This window comes from Ranitomeya variabilis, chromosome 3, assembly GCF_051348905.1.
Source record: "Ranitomeya variabilis isolate aRanVar5 chromosome 3, aRanVar5.hap1, whole genome shotgun sequence".
NCBI classification, from domain to species: Eukaryota; Metazoa; Chordata; class Amphibia; order Anura; family Dendrobatidae; genus Ranitomeya; species Ranitomeya variabilis.
The window spans coordinates 511695078-511721361 of record NC_135234.1 but is presented as its reverse complement, the minus strand read 5'-3'; the positions used below and the strand labels follow the sequence as shown (position 1 = coordinate 511721361).

The window sequence follows — 26284 nt, the reverse complement described above, 5'->3', positions numbered from 1 at the left end:
CGGGGCTATCAGTATCACTCGAGCCCTGGCTTCCCGAATTTTCCTCAGAACTATAGGAATTAGATTTAGAGGAGGAAAGGCATAGGCGAGACTGAAGTTCCAAGAAATTGAGAGAGCGTCGACTGCATACGGGATGTCCCTTGGACTTGGGGAACAGAATTGATGTAGTTTTCTGTTTCCTCGACTGGCAAAGAGATCTATCTCTGGACAGCCCCACAAGCGTATGATCTGATTGAAGACAGTCAGTTTTAGAGACCAGTCCCCTTGTTTGAGTTCGTTGCGGCTTAAATGATCGGCCATGGTATTTAGTTTTCCCTTTATATGAAGAGCTGTAAGGGAGAGTAGGTGGTTCTCGGCCATCTGAAAAATACGATTCGCAACGTCCATTAACAACCTAGATCGCATACCACCTTGGTGGTTAATATAGGCAACAGTCACCTGGTTGTCACAGAGTAGTCCGACATGTCTACCCTGTAGATGTACAAGGAAACCTTCCAAAGCCCGTTCTACCGCCAATAATTCCTTAAAATTAGAGGATGTGTTCTGTTCAGACTGGAACCATAACCCCTGAATGCAATCATCTTCCCAATGAGCCCCCCAACCCGTAGGGCTGGCATCAGTTGTAATCACACGCGATATTGGATTTGACCAGGGTACCCCTCTACGAAGATTCGGAATGTGCGTCCACCAAATTAGTGAATCAGTGGTTTCAATAGATAGAGAAAATTTGCTATCGAGGTTACCGCCCAGCCTTCGAAAATTATGCAGAACCTCCCACTGCAAGGACCTGGAGTGAAACTGTGCCCAGAGCACTGCTGGAAAACAAGAAGTAAGAGAACCCAAAAGTGACATTGCTTCTCTTAAGGAGATTACGGGATTATTTATCGCCGTGGTGACCAGCCGGTGAATACCATTCACCTTTGAGTCCGGCAGGCGGCATTCCTGCTGACTCGAATCTATAATAAGACCCAAAAATTCCTGTGATGTTAATGGTTGAAGACGCGATTTCTTGAGATTAACAACCCATCCTAAGTTATGTAGTGCCGCCATTACCTTATTCAACTGGTCTTTACAGTGTGACTCTGAACGTCCCACAATTAATAAATCATCTAGGTAGGGAATTATTAGTATGTTTTGTTCGTGAAGGTGTGCCATAACTTCTACCATGATCTTAGTGAAAACTCGAGGTGCAACCGCAACACCAAAAGGGAGTGCCCGATACTGAAAGTGCTCCACTGTGCCGGCAAGAGAAACCGCCACCCTGAGAAAGCGCTGATGATTCACATGTATTGGGACATGGTAATAGGCGTCTTTCAGATCTAAGACGACCATGAAGCAACCGTGAAAAAGAAGTTTTATTGCTGTTTTCACAGATTCCATTTTAAAGGATGGGATCAGCAAGAATTCATTCAGGCCTTTAAGATTGATGATGGTACGATATGACCCATCAGGCTTTTTTTTATCAGGAATAAAGGGGAATAAAACCCCTTACCTTGTTCTTCCGTGGGTACTTTAATCAACACCCCCTTATGTTGGAGATCATGAACCTCTGACTCCAATGCCAATTGATCTGCGGGAGAAGAACGGATAGCAGTTAATTTAAATTTGTCCTGAGGTATATGATGGAACTGGAACTTTAGGCCCTCCTTAAAGATACTAAGAATCCACGGACTATTGGTAATCCTCAACCAGGCTGGGTAGAAGGCCAAAAGCCTACCCCCCACCTGGCCCGCCAGTCATTGGGGTTTTTTAGAGTCTCGAGAGGAGTTGAACATATATCCTCTACCTCTTCGTCTGCTGCTATTATATCTGGTCGAATCTCTATTCGGATCTCTATCAAATCTTCGGCGATAAGATCCTCCTCTGTAGTAATCCCGCCTATAAAAGGGTTTTCTCAATAGAGGGAACCGTTTTTTACTGTCCCCTGCTTTTTCAAGCAGCTCATCTAGCACTGGACCAAACAAATGAACCCCTTCACAGGGGATGCCACATAATTTTGATCTGGCCTGCAAATCTCCAGGCCAACATTTCAACCAGAGTGCCCTGCGGGCTGCATTGGATAAAGCTGAGGATCTTGCGGCCAGCCTGACAGAATCCGCTGACGCATCAGAAAGGAAGGCTGCAGCATCTTGAATTACAGACATAGACGATAGGATCTCACTTCTAGGAACCTTATCCTTAAGTTGGTCCTCCAGGTGCCCTAGCCACACCATCAATGATCGGGCTGTGCAAGTGGCCGCAATTGCCGGCCTCAGGGATCCCGCAGATGTCTCCCAAGTCCCTTTAAGGAACACATCAGCCTTCCTATCAAGTGGGTCCTTCAGGTTACCCAAGTCTTCAAAAGGGAGAGAAGATTTCCTGCATGCTTTGGCCACTGCTGCATCCAGTTTCGGGACCTTGTCCCAAGAAGACGAAGCCTCTTCCTCGAAAGGATACCTCCTTTTAAAAGCTGGTGGAAGTGACCCCTTCCTCTCGGGCTTCTTCCATTCCTTCGTAATCAATGACTTGATTTTTTTCTACTACCGGAAAAACCCTACGGGTTTTGCGGTCAATGCCCTTGAACATGATGTCCTGAATAGAACATTCTGACTGGGTCTCTTCAATCCCCATGGTGTTGTTGACAGCTTTCACTAGGTGATTAACCCTATCTAGAGACAGACAGGCTCGGCTGGACTCCATATCCTCTGAGGATGATGATGACGGAATGGATCCCGAACTCACACCACCCGACTCCGAATCCACATCTGACACCGGGGATGAAATTTCCTTCCTCTTTTTGGCAACTGTCTTGTGAGACCTGGACATCATGGAATCTCTGACCTCCTGTCTAACCATGTCCCTAAGAGTAGACGATAGATCAGGGGCCTCCTCCTCGATTAAACGCTGTATGCAGGCTTTGCACAGCTTCTTTTTATGTCCATCCGGAAGTGGCTCTGTACACACGGCACACTCCCTATGCTTGGACTTGGAGTCACATTTTCTCCCCTAACAAGGAGAGAGGGAATACAAGGAGGGACAGCAATCAGGAAGCATACTTTCACGTAGCTCACTTACCCATCCCTGCAGCGAATGGTACCGTGATCGGGGGGTCCTTCTTGGCCTGAGTCTCTTTACGGCCTGAGGATCTGGTTGATTTCTGAGCCGCCCTGGCTCCACCAGCGCGACTACTGCCACTAGACCGCCGCTGGGAACCGACCTGAGGCTCTTCCAACTCTTGCAATTGTTGCTGCTGCTGCTGTAGATTTCTCTGCGAAGCTCCCTCTGACGAATCCATTATAATAAGGGATCAGGAGCAGTCTGCAGCCGCTATTAGCCTCCTTAATATACCCCCATGGTACCACCCCCCGGATGGGGGGGACAGCAGGAACTCCCTGTGGTGCGGTCCGTACTATCCGCTGATAGGGCCCGCTCCCCAGGGCCGCACCCCCGTCCATCGCCGAGATCTAGCACCACCCGGACTACAGGGCGCCGCCATTGACCAGGGCGGTGCTACTGCGCATGCCCCACCGCGTCACTAAGCCGCGTCACTAAGCCGCGCCGCAACATCCGGAAACGTCACTTCCGGCTGCGACTACGGCGATGCCGGCCGACACGTGTAGGGAGACGCAGCACCGCCCGGCATCAACGCGCCCGCCCCGGGCAGTGCACAGAGTCCCGGACGCATCAGGAGACGCGCTCCCGCAAGCAGGCCCCGAATACTCACCAGGTACGCGCACGCGGCCCACAATAGAAGTCGGCCACCACCAGGGGCCGCTTCTCGCTGCTGTCACCGACACCGACAGTACCCCTGCCGTGTGGTGCTTCCACAACCTGACCAGGCCGAGGTAGGGGACCCCCGCTACCTGCGTCGGTCTGTCAGAAGTGGGACATCTTCATTAATCTTCAACCCTCTTCATCGGGTCTGTCTGAAGAGGTTCCCCGTCAGGGACAGGAAACCAACTGGCGGCGGAGTGAGGGGCCGCCCTTTTATGTCTGAGGTTTCCTGTCCCTGAAGGGCGGATTCCCCTCTCTCGTTGTGCTGTCATGGCGACTGAATAAAATGAACTTTTTTGAATTTATCAAATGGCTGCACTGAAACAAAGAATGAAAAATTTAAAGGGGTCTGAAAACTTTCCGTACCCACTGTAGCTATAACTTTACTACTATTCACAGACATCGGAGCCAGATTCGGGGAACGTGAACTACGTCAGAGCTTCATTGGAACATTTTAAAAATAAATTTGTCAACAAGGTACAATCTCGTGTTTATTTCTCTCATTTCATGTTTCTCAGGTATCCATTTATGGACTACATTGGATTCCCAGGACTACTGTGAAGCTGCGTGGGTTTTTTCCCCCCACAAATTAGTGAACCATGGATAGTTTTTTTTGTATGTGTTTTTATTTTTTATTACTGGATTAGTAATGGGGGTGACACACCTCTTCATTACTAACCCCAGGGCTTGATGCCAGCTGTAATTTTTGAAAAAAATCACACCTCATATCAACCCAAACTACTATTACCCTAATTGCCACCGCGCCAGGGCAAAACACCAGAATTGGCGCATCTAATGGATGTCTCGAAGTCTGAGACGGCTGTGGGCTTGTATTTTTAGGCTGGGAGGGGCCCAATATCTGTGGATCTTCCCAGCCTGATCATATCAGCTCACAGCTTCCTGCGTTACCTTTGCTGGTTATCAAAAATAGGGGGTACCCCACGTCATTTTTTTCTAGCTATATACATTGTACAGTAAACTACACATGCAAATCGCCAATTATATATCTCACGGATAACTATCAATCTATGGCTTTACACATCTAACCATCTGTCATTTCTCTTCTGCATTCTATTACAGTACACGTCAATCGAATGGTGCACACGGACAGCACAGACGTACACGGATAACACCGCTACTGTTTTTTTCCAGTACCGGAATCATCAGGACATGTGAAGGGGGCTAATGGAGAGTTTTATATATGGCAGTAAAAATTATCTAACTGTTCAATATTCTCATTGTAATAGAGTGGTTGTGTAGTATAAGATCAGAAATCCTTACAGTCCTTGCTTGGCAACAGAATTTTTATTTCACCTCAGTATTAAAGGGGTATTCCAGTTTTAGCAGGTAAGTGCTATTCTTTGCAAGCTCAGATTTTTCAAGAGTTCTATTTGCAGTCACTTACTAGCATCCATCTGATTATGGAAACATAAATCTACAACTCTTCCTCCTGTTTGCCCACACTTGGTGAGTAAATCCTGCTGTGGATATGCTGGGTGTCAAAACAACACAACACATTGTGCTCAATAAGAATGTCACCCCATCACATTAAAGTGAGGAAACCCACATCAATTACTACCATGCTATAGATTTGTAAGGTTTTTGCTTCTTTTTTTTTTTTTTTTAATTTTGCTACATGTGGATGGGGGTTTCTAAATCCACTGCACAGTAAATTACTGTGGACTTGAGCTCTGCAAATCTGAAAGCAAAGATCTAGGATACTGAGAGAAATGTAAGGAGACTGGACATTGTAAAATTTTCAAACTTATTTGTCACTAAAACAAAGTCATTTTATTTCTGAAACTTGGAAGATCCCTTTAACCAGAATATGCATGAATTTTTGGACTGATATATGGTGATTAGCCATTATCTAAATAAAAGACTGACTTTACTAGAGAAACTGATTCTGTGCCACATTACAAAGGATGCTTTCATTCACATGAGGCCATCTAGGAATAACCCTGAGCACCTGGCTGCCCATGCATGCCACATCCTGAGGACTGTCCCAAAAGAGTTAACTAAATACAGAAGAGAAAACAGAAACTACTAGGTTAGAAATTGTGCTTAAATTTTTCAGACATTAACACACTAATATCCAACTTTTTAAGTAATTTCATCTACATATAGGGGCAATGTTTAGGAATGTTTCTATTTGCCAAGACAGAAGGACTGTCCGTAGCTCACAATGTGCTAAGAATATTAATTGGCTTCATATAGCTCATGCGGCAGCCAAGTCTTGTGCCGTCACAGGATATTCACTATGGAAGTGCCAAGCGCTGTGAATATCCACTGGAGCATCTGGCCCTGGCTAGTATCGGATACGTCTCACAAAAAGTAGAACAAGAAGCCCATAGAAAAGAAGTTCTCTGCATAAAGTTTTCTCCCATGTTCCGTTTCGGAGAACAGTTGTGCAATTTCCTTCCCATATTTCAGTAACAGACATATCTCTGAAATTTGCAACAAGTCTCATATGAAGCACAGAGTGGTCCAAAAACCCCAAAACAATAAAATAAAGCAGATACTCAGGCTTAAATGCATGAAATTACGTAAAAAATGCATGCAGTAGATTCCCCCAATTGTACTTTTTTTTAAAATGATAAGTCAAACAGAATATAAGTGAATGTGATTTATGTATAACATGCAATGCGGATATAGACACAATCTATTCTAAAATCCATGCAGCTCTGAATGGTCATGTCTCTCACAGACGCCAAGGAAATGTAGGTTACCTGCTGCCATCTCTTGATTGACAAGCTGGACTTGTAGATTGAAGATTTGCTCGTGGAGTTTACTATGGGACAGTTTGAGCTTCTCTCTTCTGTTGACCATGTAGCACAAGTTTCTTACCTGTTTAATGAAAATATAGAGACATCTCACAAATGTTTTAACATTTTGCTACATTAACAGAGGTTTTCCCAGCATAAAGTTTATTGATGGGACCAGTCAGAATATTTAGCATGCTGGGGAAGCACTTGACAGGAGAGAATAGAGCATCTTTTTGGCCTCTGACTGGCCACTATAGAATGAGAACTTTGACAAGAAACGCTAAAGGTTGATAAATGCCACTGTATGGAATTTGTAGGAGTCATTTTAAAAACAAAAAAATATTCAGATTTTCTCTGCGCATGCATGTCATGAAGTGTGTGCAGGTTTTGCTTTTAATTTCTCTCATGCTCCCCTTAATATTCCATTTTATTTTATTAATTCCAGCATACGGTTCCAGAGATACGGGCCTTTTTATATAGTGCTGATTTTTATGGTCTTTACCAAGGGAGCGGTGCTCACAGGGAAATAATGCAGAGCTGCCTAAAGACAGACCCCCAGAGATCCTGTGAGTAATGCCCTCTTGGTAAAGAACCAGAAAAATGAGTAATAAATAAAAAGGAACATATCTCTGGAAATATATGGTGAATTAAAAAGAAACAAAGCACATTATATTCGGGAGTAGAGGGATTAAAATAAGCAATAACTGGGCATTTTTGACTTTATGACAGGTCCTCTTTAAAGGGAACCTGTCATATTCTTTTTAGAATGTAAACTGTCCCCAGTGCGTTGTTAGTGATGCAACGTACGTCACTAACACATTTTTTTTTTTTTTTAATTAAACGGCCGTCTAGGCAGCTATTCGGTAAGCGCTATAGCTATTCAGATAAGGAGTTATCCGAAGATATTCGCTCAAAACTAATTATCATCATTAGAAGCAGTTTGTAGTCACATCCATTCCTTCATGAGGAGTGTAAGGCTGGGTTCACATTGCGTTAACAGCAGCCCGTTCAACACATACGTTAACGGGCTGCTGTTAACGCAAGTACCGGTATGGCTGTCCGCTAGCGCAGATAGAGCATCTGCTAGCTCTATCTGCACTAGCGGTGCCGGAAACACTGCAGCCTGCGTCTCAGGGTCCGTCACTCAATGATGGCACATCGCTAGCGATGCGTCCGACATTGCATTCAATGGCGGCGTTAACGGACTACGTTACACTGCGTTATGCCGGGGTGTAATGTAGTCCGTTTAACGGACGTGCAGAACGCAATGTGAACCTAGCCTTAGTCAACTTGTGGCTCTCCAGCTATTGCAAAACTACAATTCTAAACATGTCTGGACAGTTGCAGGCTGCCAATGCTTGATTGTAGCCACAGGATGGGCTCTAATTGCATTTGCCACAACTGGAGGTTGGGGGGCACATGTTGCTCCTACAAGTGGCACAAGGGATGCAATATCATTTCTAGGACTTCATACTAGAGTCAGAACCAAATCACAAGAATTCCAGCACAAACATTGTATCTGAAAGCATTGACATACAAGCTTTGGGACCAATGCATAAAGGTGCTGTATGTTCACATGTGAAGATTAGTAGCAGAAGTTTCTGCAACTTTCCTACTCATGTGAAATCAATGTACAGGCTGCAAAAACTCTATATTCAGATACTGTATATGGAGTGCGCTATTCAGTCTCAGAAACTTTGCAACATATCTGCTATACAAGGAAAAACTAACAGCTAATCTGAGCTCATACAAAAGTAGAAAGATATCATTTTTCCTACCTCAGTTTACTATAAAGTGATCATTGTAGAGACTAAGACTTAAAGGGGTTTTCCCTTTAACAAGTTTCATCTTAATCAATAAATCTTGTAATAAAACAATTGGATGTATTAAATGAAATGTTCCTGTCCTGAGATAATCTATAAATGTGCCCCTGCTGTGTACTGTGTAATGGCGGTGTCTGACCGTACAGGGACATGGTCTGATCACACCACAGCTCCTGGGCGGGGGAGGAAGCAAAAGGGGATACAGACAGGACAGCAGGGGATTGCAGCTGATTCTTTTTGTGAGGCAAAACATTGCAATATTTTACCTCAAAGAAAGAATCATTTGTGATCCCCTGCTGTAATCTCATGCTCTTATGTCTGCATACTTTTTTTTCCTCCCCAAATTTTTAGGGGAATGGGGGTGCGCCTTATAATCCGAATTGTAGGTGCGGTGGAGCGTGGTCCCACAGTCGCTGCTGCCAAAAGCTTCTAGCGACTGCAGGAGTCGGGCGATGGCTGCGGGCCCCAGGCTGGTATGACAAGGTGTTCGGCGATGTGGGGGCTCCAACCGACATTTTGTGACAGCCTGGAACCTCGCACTTTCCATGGAGGTGGAGCACAAGCAAATTAAGCTCTAGGCACCGAGATCTCATTTCCTGAGATCTTCAATTGGCCAGAAAGTATGAAGGTGCAAGGCGCCGGGCTGTCACAAAATTTCGGCAGAGCCCCCGCACCACTCAGCACCTCGCTGTACCAGCCTTGGGCCCACAGCCATTGCCCAACTCCTGCTGCCGCCGAACACCCCATCCTACCAGCCTGGAGCCCGAAGCAAGTCCCGCCTCTGCCAGCAGCGACCTTGCTACCTGGGACCCCGCTCCACCACCGTCGTCCCCCAGGTAAGCTACCGCAAAAGCAGATTTTAATGTGCACCGTTTTATTTAAACTTTTTTTTTTTTACTATTTTCCGCCCCAATATTTGGGTGCATCTTATAAACAGGTGTGTCTTATAATCCGTAATTTAAAACACACCCAATTGTGGAAATTATTATTATTCCAAGATCTATTGATTAAAATGAAAGCCTCTTTAAATGTAGAGACAATCAACAGAGTGCTGAGATTTGTGGTCTGTAGAATTATGAATACAGCTCTGGACAACAGAACCAGCACAAGATAAGTAACACAATGTTTTAGAATGTTCCTAAACTTGTCGATCAAAACACAATCTTTATTAAAACTAAAAATTAGTAATCCTGTGATTTTCACACTGGCCACTGAAGATTTTTTAGACTCATACTTCCCAATTCAGGAAATCTACATGCACATTAGCCACAATGAAGAGACTAACCCTATCTTTTGTAGTGAAGAATCTAATGAACATGCACCGAAGTCATTGTGAAGAAAGGAGGTGCAGGGTCAGCTGTGACATCACTTATTGTGATTGGTGGTTGCTTTGTCATCATCTGAGTAGAGAGGCGTTTGTTACCAGTCACTGCCATCCTACCTTGGATGGGGAGCTAATGGATAATGTTTCTCCTTGTGAATAGTGACATGCCTAGCCTGGCATGCCAATGTGAGGAGGCTTATAAGCCTTGCAATAGGTCGCACTAGAGTTCATGTCCTATTCCTCTCTGAAGAGGCAATTGGAACCTCTGATAGAGAAACATTTTCTGACAGCATAATCCCTTTAGGCTATGTGCACACGTTGCAGATTGTATGCGTTTTTTCACCGCGAAAACGCATACACAACACAGCCCATTGAGTTCAATGGGAAAAATACGCAGCATGCTCATTCTTTGTGCGGAATCACAGTGATTCTGCACACATAGGAATGCATTGATAGGCTTACTTCCCGCATGGGGCTATGCCCATCATGCAGGAAGTAAGCAGATCATGTGCGGATGGTACCCAGGTGTGGAGGAGAGGAGACTCTCCTCCAGGTCCTGGGTACCATATCCCGGTAAAAAAAAAAAAAGGATTAAAATAAAAAAATAGTTATATACTCACCTTCCGGCGGCCCCCGAATCCAGTCCAGGCCTTGGCGATGCTCCCGGCAGCTCCCTTTCCCAGTAATGCCTTGCGACAATGACCTGTGATGACGTAGCGGTCTTGCGTGATGCTATGTCATCTGGGGTCATTGTCGTGAGGCATCACTGGGAACGGGAGCTGCCAGGAGCATCGCGAGGAGTGGGAAGGCTGCGGGGGCCGCCGGAAGGTGAGAATATCACAATTTTTTTAATTTTTTTTTAACATTATACCTTTTTACTATTAATGCTGCATAGGCAGCATCAATAGTAAAAAGTTGGTCGCACTTGTAAAACACCATGTTTGACAAGTGTGACCAACCCGTCAATCATTTTTCCAAGCGGTGCTACAGATCGCTTGAAAAACGCTAGCATTCTGCAAGCTAATTACGCTTGCAAAACGCTAGTGTTTAGTCGGAATACGCATGCCAATTCCGCATGCGTTATACCTGCGGCAGGGAGTTGAAGAATTTCCGTGGCAATTCTGCAACGTGTGCACATAGCCTTACAGTTACAATGTAAAAGAGGAATATAGCCATCATGTTCAAATGGTTAACATCATTGTACTACTGGAATCCCACCCCTCTACTACACCCCTCTCACCATTATCTGAAAGTCTAGATAAACCCCATTGAACCCATTAGGTGGTAGCTGGCACCATTCATTTGGAAACTAAATTTTACTAAATAACTACTTAAAATGACAGTTTACCAAGATGTGATTTCTACAAATGTAGTTCTCTAGATTAAAAACAAATAAAACAAAACTGATTAAATGCAGCACCCGACTTACTCTTTCAAGATCCTGCCTTAGGTGCATAAACATTCTCATTCTGGTATGAATACTGTCCTCTTTGGGTTGTATCAAGCCATTCTGTTCTTCCTCTTTAGGTGGCACAAGCGGCCTGTTAAAATTACTTTTTCGTTTCAACATCCAGAAAGAATATATCAAGTCCACTGTTAGCTTGGGCAATCCCAATTCAGCTGCCACATCATCCACATTCACCATTGTGTAAAAGTCTTCTTCCAGCTCCTTCAGTTTCTGGGCTCGGAGGCTGATCTTTTCACTCTCACTCTGTCTGTTGTCAATGGGAGTCTTCTCAGGCTCATCCTGTTCTGCTGAGCAGTGCTTGTTCGTACTGTGCTTTAGACAATAGGACTTAAATTTTACTTCATCCCCTTCATCTAGTACAGTCTTCATGTCCAGACTGTGCTCAAATGCACAAGTGACGTGAAAGGCTGTGATACAGCTCTTAACTGAACACTACACAAAGAAAGTATAGTCAGTGACACAGAACACCAGCAATATACTTACACAATGGTAAACTAGGCTGGAAAGCGTAGCGATATCAGAAGGATGGAGAAATAGTGACATGAAATCACAGGTAGAGGTCTACAGTAACACGGCATCTTACAGTACAGTCTGCTACAGAATTTTCCACCTGTAGTTCAAGAAGTCATGTATATAGTTCCTACAATCCTCCATGGTTAAAGGTTTTTTTTTTCTGGAGACCTATGACATCTCACCATTGTGGAGAGTCCTCCAGTTGGGAATCCCATCTATATTGTGAAAGCTGAAGCCCCATTCCAACTTTTTAAACACAATGGAAACCATATATGAATTGATCTTGGACTCCTTTAAACATAGCAGATTGTAAAAAATAACAAAGAACCATACACATGTAAATCAAGATAAATCATTAAAAGACAATTCTTTGATTTAAATAAAAAATAGACGTGTACTGTACCTGTATGCAGGCTCCGGTCTTCAGTTTGCAGAGACTGCAGACCAATGCCCACCGGCTCGGAGGTATATGAGAAAGCTTGGTGATGGGCTCCATCCTTTCAGGGCAAGCAATGCTCACCTGTATGTGCAATGACAGCATTGTGTTAGTAAGAACAGAAACTCATGCAAGTAACAGGTAAATGTTAATGTTGCTTCTCATTAAGTAAAAAATTCTAAAAGTCCTTCTAAATAAAGTGGATATGTTACTATAATATGTTTTGATAATTTAATTGATGGTTTTCATTATTTATTACATAACTCTCAATGCCATGCTATGTGGAATAGCTGTCCTATGCTCTATTGTGACATACCTTAGGTGACTGGTTCACATTGCTATATGTGTACTTTATACCAAATACTTATTTGCTACAAAAGTCATATACAAGATCATCCACACATGCATAGGTGTGTGTCATTAGGATTATTCATAGTTTTGTACCTTATTTTCTTAAAGCCGACAGTATTATATCATATAATATGAGGAGATACTGTATGTGGGGTTTTTAGTCTCCGATTCTCACTGTCTCCACACCAGTTCAATGATTTGTTCTGATCTAGTGCTTCCTCTCTTTCCTCATATGGACCCATTTGTAACCATTTTTTTCAATGTGTAAAAAATATTAATATTTTTTTTTATCATAGTGGATGTTTCCTCCTTTTTCGCTATAGGTTTCATATTCTAATTATGAGGTTATCAATTAACACAACATGAGGAATTGACTGTAATTTGTGGATACAGATGACATACAGTCGACAATGCAATAGGAAAATCAACTGTTTTTAATCCTGGATGAAAACAGGACGATTTTGTATACGGTAATCTGAACTTGGCCTAATACAGCAGCTGGCGTCAAAGCAAAAAGCAGGTCTTGAAAAAAAAATGGACTCAAAATTGAGCACAGTAGCTTTCATTAACACTTTACAGAAATGACCGGTATTTTCACCTGCACCTATACTATGCTGCTTCAATCAAGTCTACGGCATAATAAAAGGTATATCTTACGTGTTTTTACTTAATTTCTATCAAATACTCAATTATGATCAAACATAAAAGTAAGGCAACAAGGGACAACTTCAGAACAGATCAATAGATTTGGATTGAAGAAAAAAACAAAAACAAAAGGTTAATATGGAAAGGCTGCAAACAAAGAACCCAGTGGCCCCCAAACTCGTGTAAGTCACAGGCCACGTTAACATCACAAAAATCACAGGTACCTCTGGTATCCATAGTGCACAGCTGACATGAGCCCATTTTGTTCCTGTCCTTGTGGGCTTCATGGCTCCTCCTCTCTTTGGGCACAAAATACACTGTGGACGAACACCTAACACGCAGGTGCGACACAGCCAACTGCCTTCTGGAACCTTTAGGATGCCATAACATGCCTTCCAATATGTAAAAGAAAAGAACAAACATGTATTTTTGTCCAAGCTTCAGTGCAGATAATTTCTCATTAAAATCACAGCACCAATCTTTGCAGTCAATATACACTTTTTTTCCCACTATACAGTTTAGAATTTTAAAAAAAGTACAACAACAAAGCTTACAACAACTCATTTTGAACAGCAGTTATACCCATTAGTATTTAGCCTAGACTCAAAAATAACTATCAAAATCCAAACTCTATAATCCATTGTCTTATAGATTATCGAAACGGCTAAAATAATGGACATATACCCATCATTGGAAAAGATAAGGACATTATTTTATACCTGCCAGATCTGGCGTGTGCATCAGAAGCCATTTAACAAGGGTTGGTTCTTGGCACAAATTATGCAATAAAACGTCTTAAAAACATGAAACCCACCTGGTGAACACAGATGTTGCATCGGTCACAGAACACCATGTCATTGCCTTCCTCACTGTCAGGTGAACGACACACATCACAAATGACATCCTCATCATACTCGATACCTAGGCCTTCTTCTGTCTCTATGGCATGACTCATGTTTTCATGGCATTGTCGTTCCAGCACTTCTAATGTCTTTTCCATCGTGCTTTCATCTAAAGGAGCACAACCTACAAAAAGGAAGAACATTGTTAAATTGACACCAAAATAAATTATTTATCTATCAAGAGGGAAAGAAATTATGGTAACAATGTAACTAAGTATTGCAGCAATAGAGAATACTGAAAAATATATTGTGTTCTATCATTAAAAAGTCCTAATATTTGATCCACTGTGTTATTACACTTTGCTTATTTTTGGGTATGAGGCCAACTGCCTCCTGTTCTGCCCAGCGATCATTTCTGTCGGCTCATAGAAGCCATAGACCACTCCTGCCAGCGATTCTCTTGCTTCTGGTGATGACACGTCAACAAAGCAGTTTCTTTTCTTCTGCTGACGATGCGAATCACTGCCGATGTCATCCTGATTGACAATCAGCTGCCAAACTGCGGGGAGGTAATTGTTGATCAGCATGACAATGGCAGCGACGCCTCATTTACAGAACAGACCAGAAGACCTGAAGAGCTGCTCTATTGATGTAAGGTCAAAGAAAGCAAGAGAATCAGCACCTGAGCCAGCATAGATAATCACCAGGCAGAACAAGCAACTACCTGCCAGTATCAGCTCAGCCTCATATGAAAAATTAAGCAAAGTCCCAGATAACCCGTTTAAAATATCTACTTCTAAAAATGAAGGCCCAGTAATAAACGTGTAGTGTATAATTACCCATGTCTGCTAACTCAAGGTTACATTCTTGAAGCCAAAAGAGATCGACATCATCTAGATCATAACGACACATGCTCTCCGCCAATTCCAGAATGTTAATATAACCAGGCTCTGTAGGTTCTTGGCCTGAACAATGGATGTACTTTCGTGGACGAGAATAGAGCACCTCCTTCACTTTCTCTGCGATTACCCTAAAAAAAATAAATAAAATAAAGTCTAGAATAAACTAGAGCAATGACCAACTTACACCATATACCCACTGAGGGCCATACTTGTTTTGACTGTATTGATCGTAAAAGAACATAAAAATGCCTACGCACTGCAGTACTTTGATCTGCCCTAAACAGGGAAGACAAAGTACGCCTGCACAGGAGCCGCGGCAGGAAGACAAGAAGAGGATGTCATCGTATGAAGATGGGAGGCGCAGGACCTGGACCACGACACCCATCGGACCCAGACAGCAGCAGGACCACCCCTGGGTGAGTATAATATAACTTGTTTTTCTTATCTTTCGGGTTACATCGGGGGCTTATCTACAGCATTACAGAATGCTGCAGATAAGCCCCTGATGCCGGTGGCATTAGCTCATATACGATTTTTGGGGTGACAAATTCCCTTTAACCCCCTAAAATGCTAAATATCGATCGCAGAATTTAGAAAGCAGGCACCCCCGCAACCATGATGTCCCCGCGACAAGGGTTGTGGAGTCGGTAAGGCTACTTTCACACTAGCGTCGTGCGCTGCACGTCGCTATGCGACGTGGCGGCGCACCGACGCTAGCTGTGGAAGCGCCGCACAACGGGGGCAGCGGATGCTGTTTTTCAACGCATCCGCTGCCCCATTGTGAGGTGCGGGGAGGCGGAGTTCCGGCCGCACATGCGCGGTCGGAAAAGACGGAAACGACGCACCAAAAAACGTTACAAGCAACGTTTTTTGGTGGCGATGGTCCGAAGCAACAAAACGCAACCGTCGCACGACGGCTGCGACGTGTGGCAATGCGTCGCGCTGCGTCATTAATAAAAGTCTATGGAGAAAAAACGCAACCTGCAAGTACTTTTGCAGGATGTTTTTTCTCCAAAACGACGCATAGCGACGTGCAGTGCACGACGCTAGTGTGAAAGTAGCCTAAGCCAAACCTCAGACTCCTCAATTTCCCTGACTCTGACTCCACAGCACTGGTCACTACTGAGCATGTACATAAAGTGCAGCACAGATTCACCTCACTTAAAGCATAGATCCTTAGATCTGAAACAGAACAGACATTTATAGGAAATTTCATGACTTTCCTAAATTTTTATGAAAACATTTACAGCACATCCTGCATTGTACTACTGAACCAAATTTAATATATTTTATGAGTCGGTCCATTTAATACAGACTCCACAACCCTAACCGAGATGTCATTGTGGGGGCCCGATTGTTGCCATGGTGACCCGATGTAGTCATGACAACATCCGGGTTACCAGGCTCTAGCAAGTTGGTTCGATCATGTGCACTACATGATCTGACCGGTTATAAAACATAGCAATGCTTCTGTATTGCTATGCTTTAAAACTGTGACCAGGCTGCAAAAATATGAAAGTCCCATTGTGGGATTAAGTAAAAGAAAGGAAGAAAAAAAGATTTAAAAATAAATAAATCACAAAATAATGAAAAATATCATACATACATATAAATAGTATAGCTAAAAAACATCATTTTGTCCTGCAAAAATCAAGTCATACAGCTATATCAGAGAAAAAAATAACAGTTACAGCTCTCAGAATGAAGTGATGCAAAAATAATGATTTTTACTATAAAATAGTTTTTATAGCGCAAACACACAAAAAAAAGAAAGATATAAATGTGGTATCGCTGTAATCGTACTGAACCCGAAGAGTAAGGGTATGTGCACACGTCCGGATTTCTTGCAGAAATTTCCTGAAGAAAAACGGAAATTTTCTGCAAGAAATCCGCATTTTTTTTTTTTTGCGTTTTTTTCGCATTTTTTTTAGCATTCTGCAAGCGTAATTAGCTTGCAGAATGCTAAAGTTTTCCAAGCGATCTGTAGCATCGCTTGGAAAACTGACTGACAAGTTGGTCACACTTGTCAAACTTAGTGTTTGACAAGTGTGACCAACTTTTTACTTGCATAAGCAGCATCTATAGTAAAAGATAGAATGTTTAAAAATAATAAAAAAAATAAAAAAATGGTTATATTCACCCTCTGCAGACAGCCGATCTCAGCGGCGTCCGTTCCTATAGATGCCGGTGTGGTTCAGGACCTTCGATGACGTCGCGGCTTGTGATTGGTCGCGTGAGTCACATGAGCGGTCACGCGACCAATCACAAGACAGCGACGTCATCACAGGTCCTGAACCACACCATCTATTCTATAGGAACGGAAGAGAGAGCATGCACGGGAGAGGCGGGAACACTTCGGGGGCCATCAGAGGGTGAGTATATCACTATTTTTTATTTTAATTCTTTTTTTTTTACCAATTATATGGTGCCCAGTCCGTGGAGCAGAGTCTCCTCTCCTCCACCCTGGGTACCAACCGCACATAATCTGCTTACTTCCCGCATGGTGGGCACAGCCCCGTGCGGGAAGGAAGCAGATCAATGCACTCCTAGGTGTGCGGAATCCCCGCAATTCCGCATTTTTAATGAACATGTTGCTTTTTTTTCCGCGATGCAATTTTTTTGCGGAAAAAAATGCAACATTTGCACAAAAAATGCGGAATACCCTGTAAATAATAGGTGGCATATGTAAGCGTTTTTTTCACGTTTTTATCACGTTTTTACAGCGAAAAAACGCAAAAAAAACCGCGAAAAATCCTGAACGTGTGCACATGGCCTAAAGCTGCCTCAATCTTACCACACGCGGAGCGGATTAAAAACAAACCCAAAAAACAATTACTGTTTTTGTTAATTCTGCCTACCAAAAATCAGAATAGAAGGTGATCAAATAAGGTCATAGATCCAAAAATGGTACCAATAAAAACGTCAATTCATACCAAAAAAACAAGACCTCACATGACTGTTGGAAGAAATATGGAAAACTTATAGCTCTCAAATATAGCAAAAAACAGCGTTTTTTTAGTGTGTTACAGCAGCCAAACATAAAAAGACTATAAATCTGACATTGCTGCAATCGTACCGACCTGAAGAATAAGGTCGTCTTAAACCGCACGAGGAACGGCATAAAAAAATAAATAAAACCAATTATTCACCTGCTGTTGATTTGTTCATTTTGCCTCCCAAAGATCGCAATAAGTCTCGGCGCACATTTATCCTGCACTCTGAGCTGAGCTTTTACACAGGTGTTTCCATGTAAATCTCGGAAATATGTGATTCAGACGGAACCCCCGATGGAAGATTCCCTATAATGAGGTAGATGAAGGCACTGTGTATGCTGTCTGATTATCCGGCGATGTCAGTCTTTTTAAGCACGCATAAAAGTCTGCCACAGTTTTGTGCACCTCTGAAAAGAAAGACATTGCTGAACAGAGGCCAGACTGGTTCCAGAGCAACTCTGCTGCCTCATTATAGTGAATAGATCCTTTGGGGGTTCCATTTGAATCACGTCACTATGGGGAGCAGATGCTGAAATTTGCCATGAAATCCTAGTGTACAAGTAGCTCACATTACGACTGCAGCAAATGTGGGCAGGGTCTGCTCACGTGGGTGATGTCACTTCTCCCCTTCTGGGTGTTTACAAAAAGATAAGAAAGGATGAAGCTTAGGATCACAATGAGGAGACATTTTGCTGGTGACTGCAAAGTGATACTAACAAGTAGACAGTAGCACCGAGGACGGATGGCCGGCAGCTCTGATTCTGTTAGTTTGCGCTGCTCGCTGTATCCTAAGCTGGGGTTAGCTATGTGGACTGTTTCACGTGCTGCTATTAGATATGGCTACACTAACAGAAACTTGGATTAGATACAGATCAAAGTGAAGATTATCACATGATGGATTAGATATTGAGCTCAGCGGAGTGTATCACACAGGTTGGGAATAGATATGCAGAATCTAATGTATGTAATGTGTGACCCCGATCTGTTCATTATAAACTCCTATAGAAATAGACAGAGTGGGGCCACACATTACATCACTGCTTCCATAAAAGTGGACGAAGCCCCATATAGCGCTCCACATTATAATGCACCCCATAAGATGCTCCACATTATAATGGCCCCATTTAGTGCCCCACAGTATAATGGCCCCATATAGTGCCCCACAGTATAATGACCTCATATAGTGCTCAATACAGAAAAAAAAAAAAAAAAAAGACTAGTATCACCGTGCAGACCCATTTTGATGGTGGCCATACTGTGATCTACAAGTACTATGAAAGCGGAGGCACAGCGTGGTTAGAGGAGCAGTAAACAAAATAGAGCACTGACCGGAGGAGCACCAGTGACGAGAGGAGCAGCGGTGACTTCTTCCACTGGTATTTATCAGGGCCAGGCATGGTGCTTTTGTGCAGAGAGAAAATATGAGAGGGTGGAGACATGGAATATGAGAGGGAGAGACATGGAATATGCCATCTCTCCCCCCTCATCTTCATATGCCATCTCTCCCTCCTCATCTTCATATGCCATCTCTCCCCCTTCATCTTCATATGCCATCTCTCCCCCCTCATCTTCATATGCCATCTCTCCCCCTTCTCGTATGTCATCTCTCGGCCGCAGCGGTGTGCGAGTATCTGGGCCACAGCGGTGTGCGAGTATCTGGGCCGCAGCGGTGTGCGAGTATCTGGGCCGCAGCTGTGTGCGAGTATCAGGGCCGCAGCGGTGTGCGAGTATCAGGGCCGCAGCAGTGTGAGTAAAATGCCAGCCCCCAGTGTCTGCATTAAAAATTTAAAAAAATAAAATACAATTTAAGAAAGTTTAGGTACTTAGGTTAAACCAACAAATAATGTAAAAACAAAAAAAACAAAAACACATTGCTCAAAAAAATAAACGGAACACTAAAATCCCACATCCTAGATATCACTGAATGAAATATTCCTGTTGTAAATCTTTATTCATTACATAGTGGAATGCGTTGAGAACAATAAAACCTAAAAATTATCAAGGTAAATCACAACTAATATCCCACGGAGGTCTGGAGTTGGAATGATGGTCAAAATCAAAGTGGAAAATGAAGTTACAGGCTGATCCAACTTCAGTGGAAATGCCTCAAGACGAGGAAATGATGCTCAGTAGTGTGTGTGGCCTCCAAGTGCCTGTATGACCTCCCTACAACGCCTGGGCATGCTCCTGATGAGGCAGTGGATGGTCTTCTGAGGGATCTCCTCCCAGACCTGGACTAAAGCATCCGCCAACTCCTGGACAGTCTGTGGTGCAACCTGACATTGGTGGATGGTGCGAGACATGATGTCCCAGATGTGTTTAATCGGATTCAGGTCTGGGGAACGGGCGTGCCAGTGCATCGCGTCAATGCATTCATCTTGCAGGAACTGTTGACACACTCCAGCCATATGAGGTCTGGCATTGTCCTGCAGTAGGAGGAACCCATGGCCAACCGCACCAGCATATGGTCTCACAAGGGGTCTGAGGATCTCATCTCGGTACCTAATGGCAGTCAAGCTACCTCTGGCGAGCACATACCACCCCACACCATTACTAACCCACTGCCAAACTGGTCATGCTGAAGGATGTTGCAGGCAGCAGATTGCTCTCCACGGCGTCTGCAGACTCTGTCACATCTGTCACATGTGCTCAGTGTGAACCTTTCATCTGTGAAGAGCACAGGGCACCAGTGGCGAATTTGCCAATCCTGGTGTTCTGTGGCAAATGCCAAGCATCCTGCACGGTGTTGGGCTGTGAGCACAACCCCATCTGTGGACGTCAGGCACTCAGACCATCCTCATGGAGTCGGTTTCTAACCGTTTGTACAGACACATGCACATTTGTGGTCTGCTGGAGGTCATTTTGCAGGGCTCCGGCAGTGCTCCTCCTGTTCCTCCTTGCAAAGGCTCGGTTAGCGGTCCTGCTGCTGGGTTGTTGCCCTCCTACGGCCCCCTCCACGACACCTGGTGTACTGGCCTGTCTCCTGGTAGCGTCTCCAGCCTCTGGACCCTACACTGACAGACACAGCAAACCTTCTTGCCACAGCTCGCAATGATGTGCCATCCTGGATGAGCTGTCCTACCTGAGCCACTTGTGTGGGTTGTAGAGTCCGTCTCATGCTACCACGAGTGTGAAAGCACAACCAACATTCAAAAGTGACCAAAACATCAGCCAGAAAGCATTGGTACTGAGATGTGGTCTGTGGTCCCCACCTGCAGAACCACTCCTTTTATTGAGTGTGTCTTGATAATTGCCAATAATTTAAATCTGTTGTCTATTCCATTTGCACAACAGCATGTGAAATTGATTCTCAAACAGTATTGCTTCCTAAGTGGACAGTTTGATTTCACAGAAGTTTGATTTACTTGGAGTTATATTCTGCTTAAGTGTTCTCTTTTTTGAGCAGTGTATATTTTTTAAATAAAAAAAGCTGCACCTTCCCTTTACACCCGAGAGGACAGAAGGCGGACTAGAAAAGCAGATACTCTCAAAGGGTGTGATCATAGCTATAACTAAAAAAGGCTGTGGTAACAAAGGTAGACCTTCACACATTCCTTGAAAAAATAAAGTGACCTTACAAATTCTTTAACAGGTTATATTTTTGTTTTAAACCAAAATCAAGGGAAAAACAATTAAAAACAAATAGAATTTCATACTTCATTTCCTTTTATATTGGCCCCATCCACACCACATTACTGCATGCTGTTAAATTTGTCTTTCTTCAAGATTTGAAACAGGTAACCTAGTTAGAAAGTACAATGTAACTATGAAAAAAATACCTGTATAAAAATAGGATGTTACTGGTCCTCAAGGACTTATTTCCTCTTTATACACTTATCTATTATCCATAGGAGAGGGGTCTACTATAGATTCTATTAAGAGGAGGTGGGAGGGGATTCTTCCAGATACACTGGGGGAAGAATGGGACGACATTTTGGAATCTCCAACCAAGGTTTCCCCATCAATTAACAATAGGATGACTCAGCTATACATTATACAGTATATCAATCCTATCTGACCCCGACTCGTCTTTTTAAAATGGGTCGTCTCCATTCGTCAGATTGCCTGAGATGTCACTTAAGTAATGCGGATTTTATTCATATGGTATGGAAATGTCCCGTTATCTCTCATTATTGGAAAGAGGTGACGACATTATTGACATCGTGTTGTTGATTCCTGTACCACTTTAGCCATTGACCTGTTTATTTGGGGTGTGGGATGCGGAGGCTTGGGACCACCATACTGGGATTTTTTTGCGAGAGACACTGTTTCTGGCGCGAAAGGTACTGGCGCTACGATGGATGAGTGGGTCTTGCCCATCTCTTAGAGCTTGGGTGGATTTAGTGAATTCAATTATCCCGTATGAACGGACATTATATCAGAATAGAGGATATCCAGATAAATTTGAGAAAATATGGGGTAAATGGAACTCCTCCCATCATACTCTATAATCTATAACAATTTAATATACACGTAGGAAGTAGGGTTTGTGGTTTTGGGGACATTGCTTACAGGGTGAAATCTATACGGAATTTTCTTTTGGCGGCGTTCTTTTAGTAGTTGATGTAGTTAAGGTTATACAATAGGATATTTGTGATTGACATGCACCGTTTATTACTCTTGTAATACTCCAGATGTGATGATGCATTGTAACGATTCACACTGTATGTCATAATGGATAATGATAGAAACAAATGCAAATGTGTGTATTGTATGATTTAATCTGCAATTAATAAACAAATTTTAAAAAAATAGGATGTTATTGTTACATTTTTTAGAAGAAACAAACAAACAAAAAATCCCTAGCCTCACATTACACAAGTGCCATGAGAGTAAAATAGTAAAATTCAGCAGTACAAGTTGTTAACTAAAAAAAAGCCTGTATCTAATAAAGCATAAGAAAGGAATGTATGTGGGGTGTTCGGCCAGAAGAGACATTTTATGAAACAGATTAGGTTATTGCCGATGCTTTCATTTGTACCTGAGAGAAGCCTAGCCTGTATCTAATAAAGCATAAGAAAGGAATGTATGTGGGGTGTTCGGCCAGAAGAGACATTTTATGAAACAGATTAGGTTATTGCCGATGCTTTCATTTGTACCTGAGAGAAGCCTAGCCTGTATCTAATAAAGCATAAGAAAGGAATGTATGTGGGGTGTTCGGCCAGAAGAGACATTTTATGAAACAGATTAGGTTATTGCCGATGCTTTCATTTGTACCTGAGAGAAGCCTAGCCTGTATCTAATAAAGCATAAGAAAGGAATGTATGTGGGGTGTTCGGCCAGAAGAGACATTTTATGAAACAGATTAGGTTATTGCCGATGCTTTCATTTGTACCTGAGAGAAGCCTAGCCTGTATCTAATAAAGCATAAGAAAGGAATGTATGTGGGGTGTTCGGCCAGAAGAGACATTTTATGAAACAGATTAGGTTATTGCCGATGCTTTCATTTGTACCTGAGAGAAGCCTGCGGGATGGTCTCCGGATTAGCAGGTACTTGGACTCCCTTTTCCCACTCTTGTTTCCACGTGTCTGCAAAGTGATAGTATTCATCCATACTGACATGTTGGGAATCTGGAATCTTCATGGCACTGATTAGGTCTTTCCGGAATACCTAAATGCGCCAAGATAGGAGTAAGTATGTCAAATGAAAGATCAGATGAAATGTAGAAAGTCAGCAGATCTGCAAAATAAAACATGTAGCCAAAACTAATTCACCTTAGTTTTAGGGTATGTGCACACGCTGCGGGACTGGTGTGCGGATTTTTCCACACTGATTTTGATAAGTCCGCAGGGCAAAAACACTGCGTTTTTCCGGCGGATTTATCGCGGTTTTACCGCAGTTTTTGTGCGGATTCTACTGCGGTTTTACACCTGCGGTTTTTTAATATGGAGCAGGTGTTAAACCGCTGCAGATTCTGCACAAAGAATTGACATGCTGCGGAAAATAAACCACAGCGTTTCGGCGCGTTTTTTTCCGCAGCATGTGCACAGAGGTTTTTATTTTCCATAGGTTAACATGGTACTGTACACCGCATGGAAAACTGATCCGGATCCGCAGCGTCAGAAGCTGCAAAGTGTGCACATAGCCTTAGAGAAGATGAGAAGCTTTTTTCTTAAAGTCATTACAGATCAGTTTCCCACAATAGTCATCCTCCAATCACAATCTCTTAACCACAGGATAGGTGATGAGTATCAGATTGTTCAGGGACACACCACTGGGGCCCACACCTGTTATTAAAATGGGGATCTTTCCACCATTGTGGCAGTAAAGTGTGGGCACTGATGCTCCATTCATTGTCTATGAGACTGACAGCTATCTTAGAGTACAGTGCCACCTCCATCAGTGCCATAGACTTGGAATGTAGTGTCAGTGAGCGATATCCACTACTAGTCCATTAGAAAGGGGATTCAGAGCTACAGTTTTTGTGATGTGTGGGGTTCAGGGTGATTTGCAAAAGCTCATGCACAATGCTAATATTTTAAGTATTTTAGAAAGAGAACTTAATAGTTGCAATGATCAAAAATAGTGAAAAACGGACACAACAGATCCGGTTTTTCAACAGATCTGTATAGCGGATCCGTCGAAAAACCGGATCCGCTGCATCCGTTTTTTCATCCATTTCTTCAGTTTTTTTCATATCTCCAAATGGGAGGCTCCCAAACGTGATTGGCTACTGGAAAATAATGGAAACCTATATATTGAGTGTTCTAACACCCCATCTTTGAGAGCTTGTAGAGCAAGTGGCAGAAATGGAAGGAGTTCTAGCAAATATTGTGAGCATCTATGCATTTATCCATCAGGCAGGTTGCTGGCAGGCTTCTTGCTTGTATGCTTCTTGCTGGCACATTGAGGAATGAAGCCACATGGCAGGTTTATATAGATTTGGGGCTGTCTGGCCAATTGGCTACTAAATACAGATTTGGACCATGCTTAGTGTAAAAAAATGGAATCCGTCGCTGGATTCCGTCATTTGACGGACAGTGACAGATCCTGCGCCCAGAGGCTTCCATTCTAGCAAACGACAGACGCCGCTGGATCCGTCGCTATCCAACTTTTCGACGCAGACAAAAAAACGTTACTTTGTCCGTCCTCTCCAGACGACGGATAAACAAATTCCGACGGTTCCAGCGCACGATGGACGAAACGTGGAGGCCCTCCGTTGTAATCCGTCGCTAATACAAGTGAAATACATTTTTGTGAAAAAAAGACTGATCCAGCAGGCAAATTCGCTGGATCCGTTTTTTTTTTTTTTTTTTTACAAAACGACAGATTTTGACTGAAACAAAAAGACTTCAAATGTGAAAGAGGCCTTAGCAAAAAATAAAAAGCTATCTTGACTGAATTCTGAAACCAGAAACAAAGTGTCTAGAGATCTACTGAGACATAACAGCTGCTCCTGGCAAATGTCCCAGACCTGGCAAGGCATTTACATCCTTGGAGTGATGTAGGGTGCTGCAGTGGCAGAATACTCAGCGGGGCACCAGTGTACAAGGCTTAGTAATTCAGTCATCTGCAACATACGGTATCTACATAAGGTCTCACACAAGTAGAAAATCACCCATCCACAAGTATGCCGCCTAAAATTCATCTTAAAGGTAAGGTACCGCGTTTGTAGATCATTAATAAATCACTGTAATGTAGCATAATATGCTGCTATAACCAAGTTTTAAATGCATGTGAAACAGATTTCGTGTGTTATATGTGTTTAAAGAAGGAACTGGGGGCTGACATCTTGGTTTCGCAGCAGTAGCAGGGCACTAACAGTGTCATTTTACAGCACCCCATGGACATAGGAGCTAATAGACCGGCGCTGACCCTATCTTTAACATTGGAGAGGTGTTAGCAGTGAGCTGGGCACGCCTCTGTGGGCTGCACAACTCACTGCTGTAGGTGTGACTAGCAGCCATTTTATTATAGCCCAGTGCTCTCTGCCCAGCTCCACTTAGGGTACTGTCACACAGTACCATTTTGATCGCTACGACGGTACGATTCGTGACGTTCTAGCGATATCGTTACGATATCGCAGTGTCTGACACGCAGCAGCGATCAGGGATCCTGCTGAGAATCGTACGTCGTAGCAGATCGTGTGGAACTTTCTTTCGTCGCTTGATCACCCGCTGACATCGCTGGATCGTTGTGTGTGACAGCGATCCAGCGATGTGTTCGCTTGTAACCAGGGTAAACATCGGGTAACTAAGCGCAGGGCCGCGCTTAGTAACCCGATGTTTACCGTGGTTACCAGCGTAAACGTAAAAAAACAAACAGTACATACTTACATTCCGGTGTCTGTCCTCCAGCGTCTCAGCTTCTCTCCACTGTGTGAGCGTCTGCCAGCCGGAAAGCGAGCACAGCGGTGACGTCTGACGTCACCGCTGTGCTTGCCGGCTATGGCGCTTTTACACAGTGGAGAGAAGGAGAACGCCGGGGACAGACACCGGAATGTAAGTATGTACTGTTTGTTTTTTTTA

General features: G+C 43.3%; 1 protein-coding gene across 1 annotated transcript in view; it reads right to left on the bottom strand.

The window, feature by feature from the left end:
• Positions 1 to 26284, bottom strand: part of JADE3 (jade family PHD finger 3) — an 85000-nt gene that overhangs the window by 11855 nt on the left and 46861 nt on the right. The window contains exons 4-10 of the mRNA XM_077296899.1: positions 23269 to 23426; positions 14760 to 14950; positions 13893 to 14104; positions 13303 to 13470; positions 12050 to 12166; positions 11095 to 11565; positions 6483 to 6600 (exon numbers count right to left, since the gene is read on the bottom strand). Of these exons, the coding sequence (XP_077153014.1) occupies positions 6483 to 6600; positions 11095 to 11565; positions 12050 to 12166; positions 13303 to 13470; positions 13893 to 14104; positions 14760 to 14950; positions 23269 to 23426 (1435 nt within the window). The remainder of the gene's footprint in view (positions 1 to 6482; positions 6601 to 11094; positions 11566 to 12049; positions 12167 to 13302; positions 13471 to 13892; positions 14105 to 14759; positions 14951 to 23268; positions 23427 to 26284) is intronic.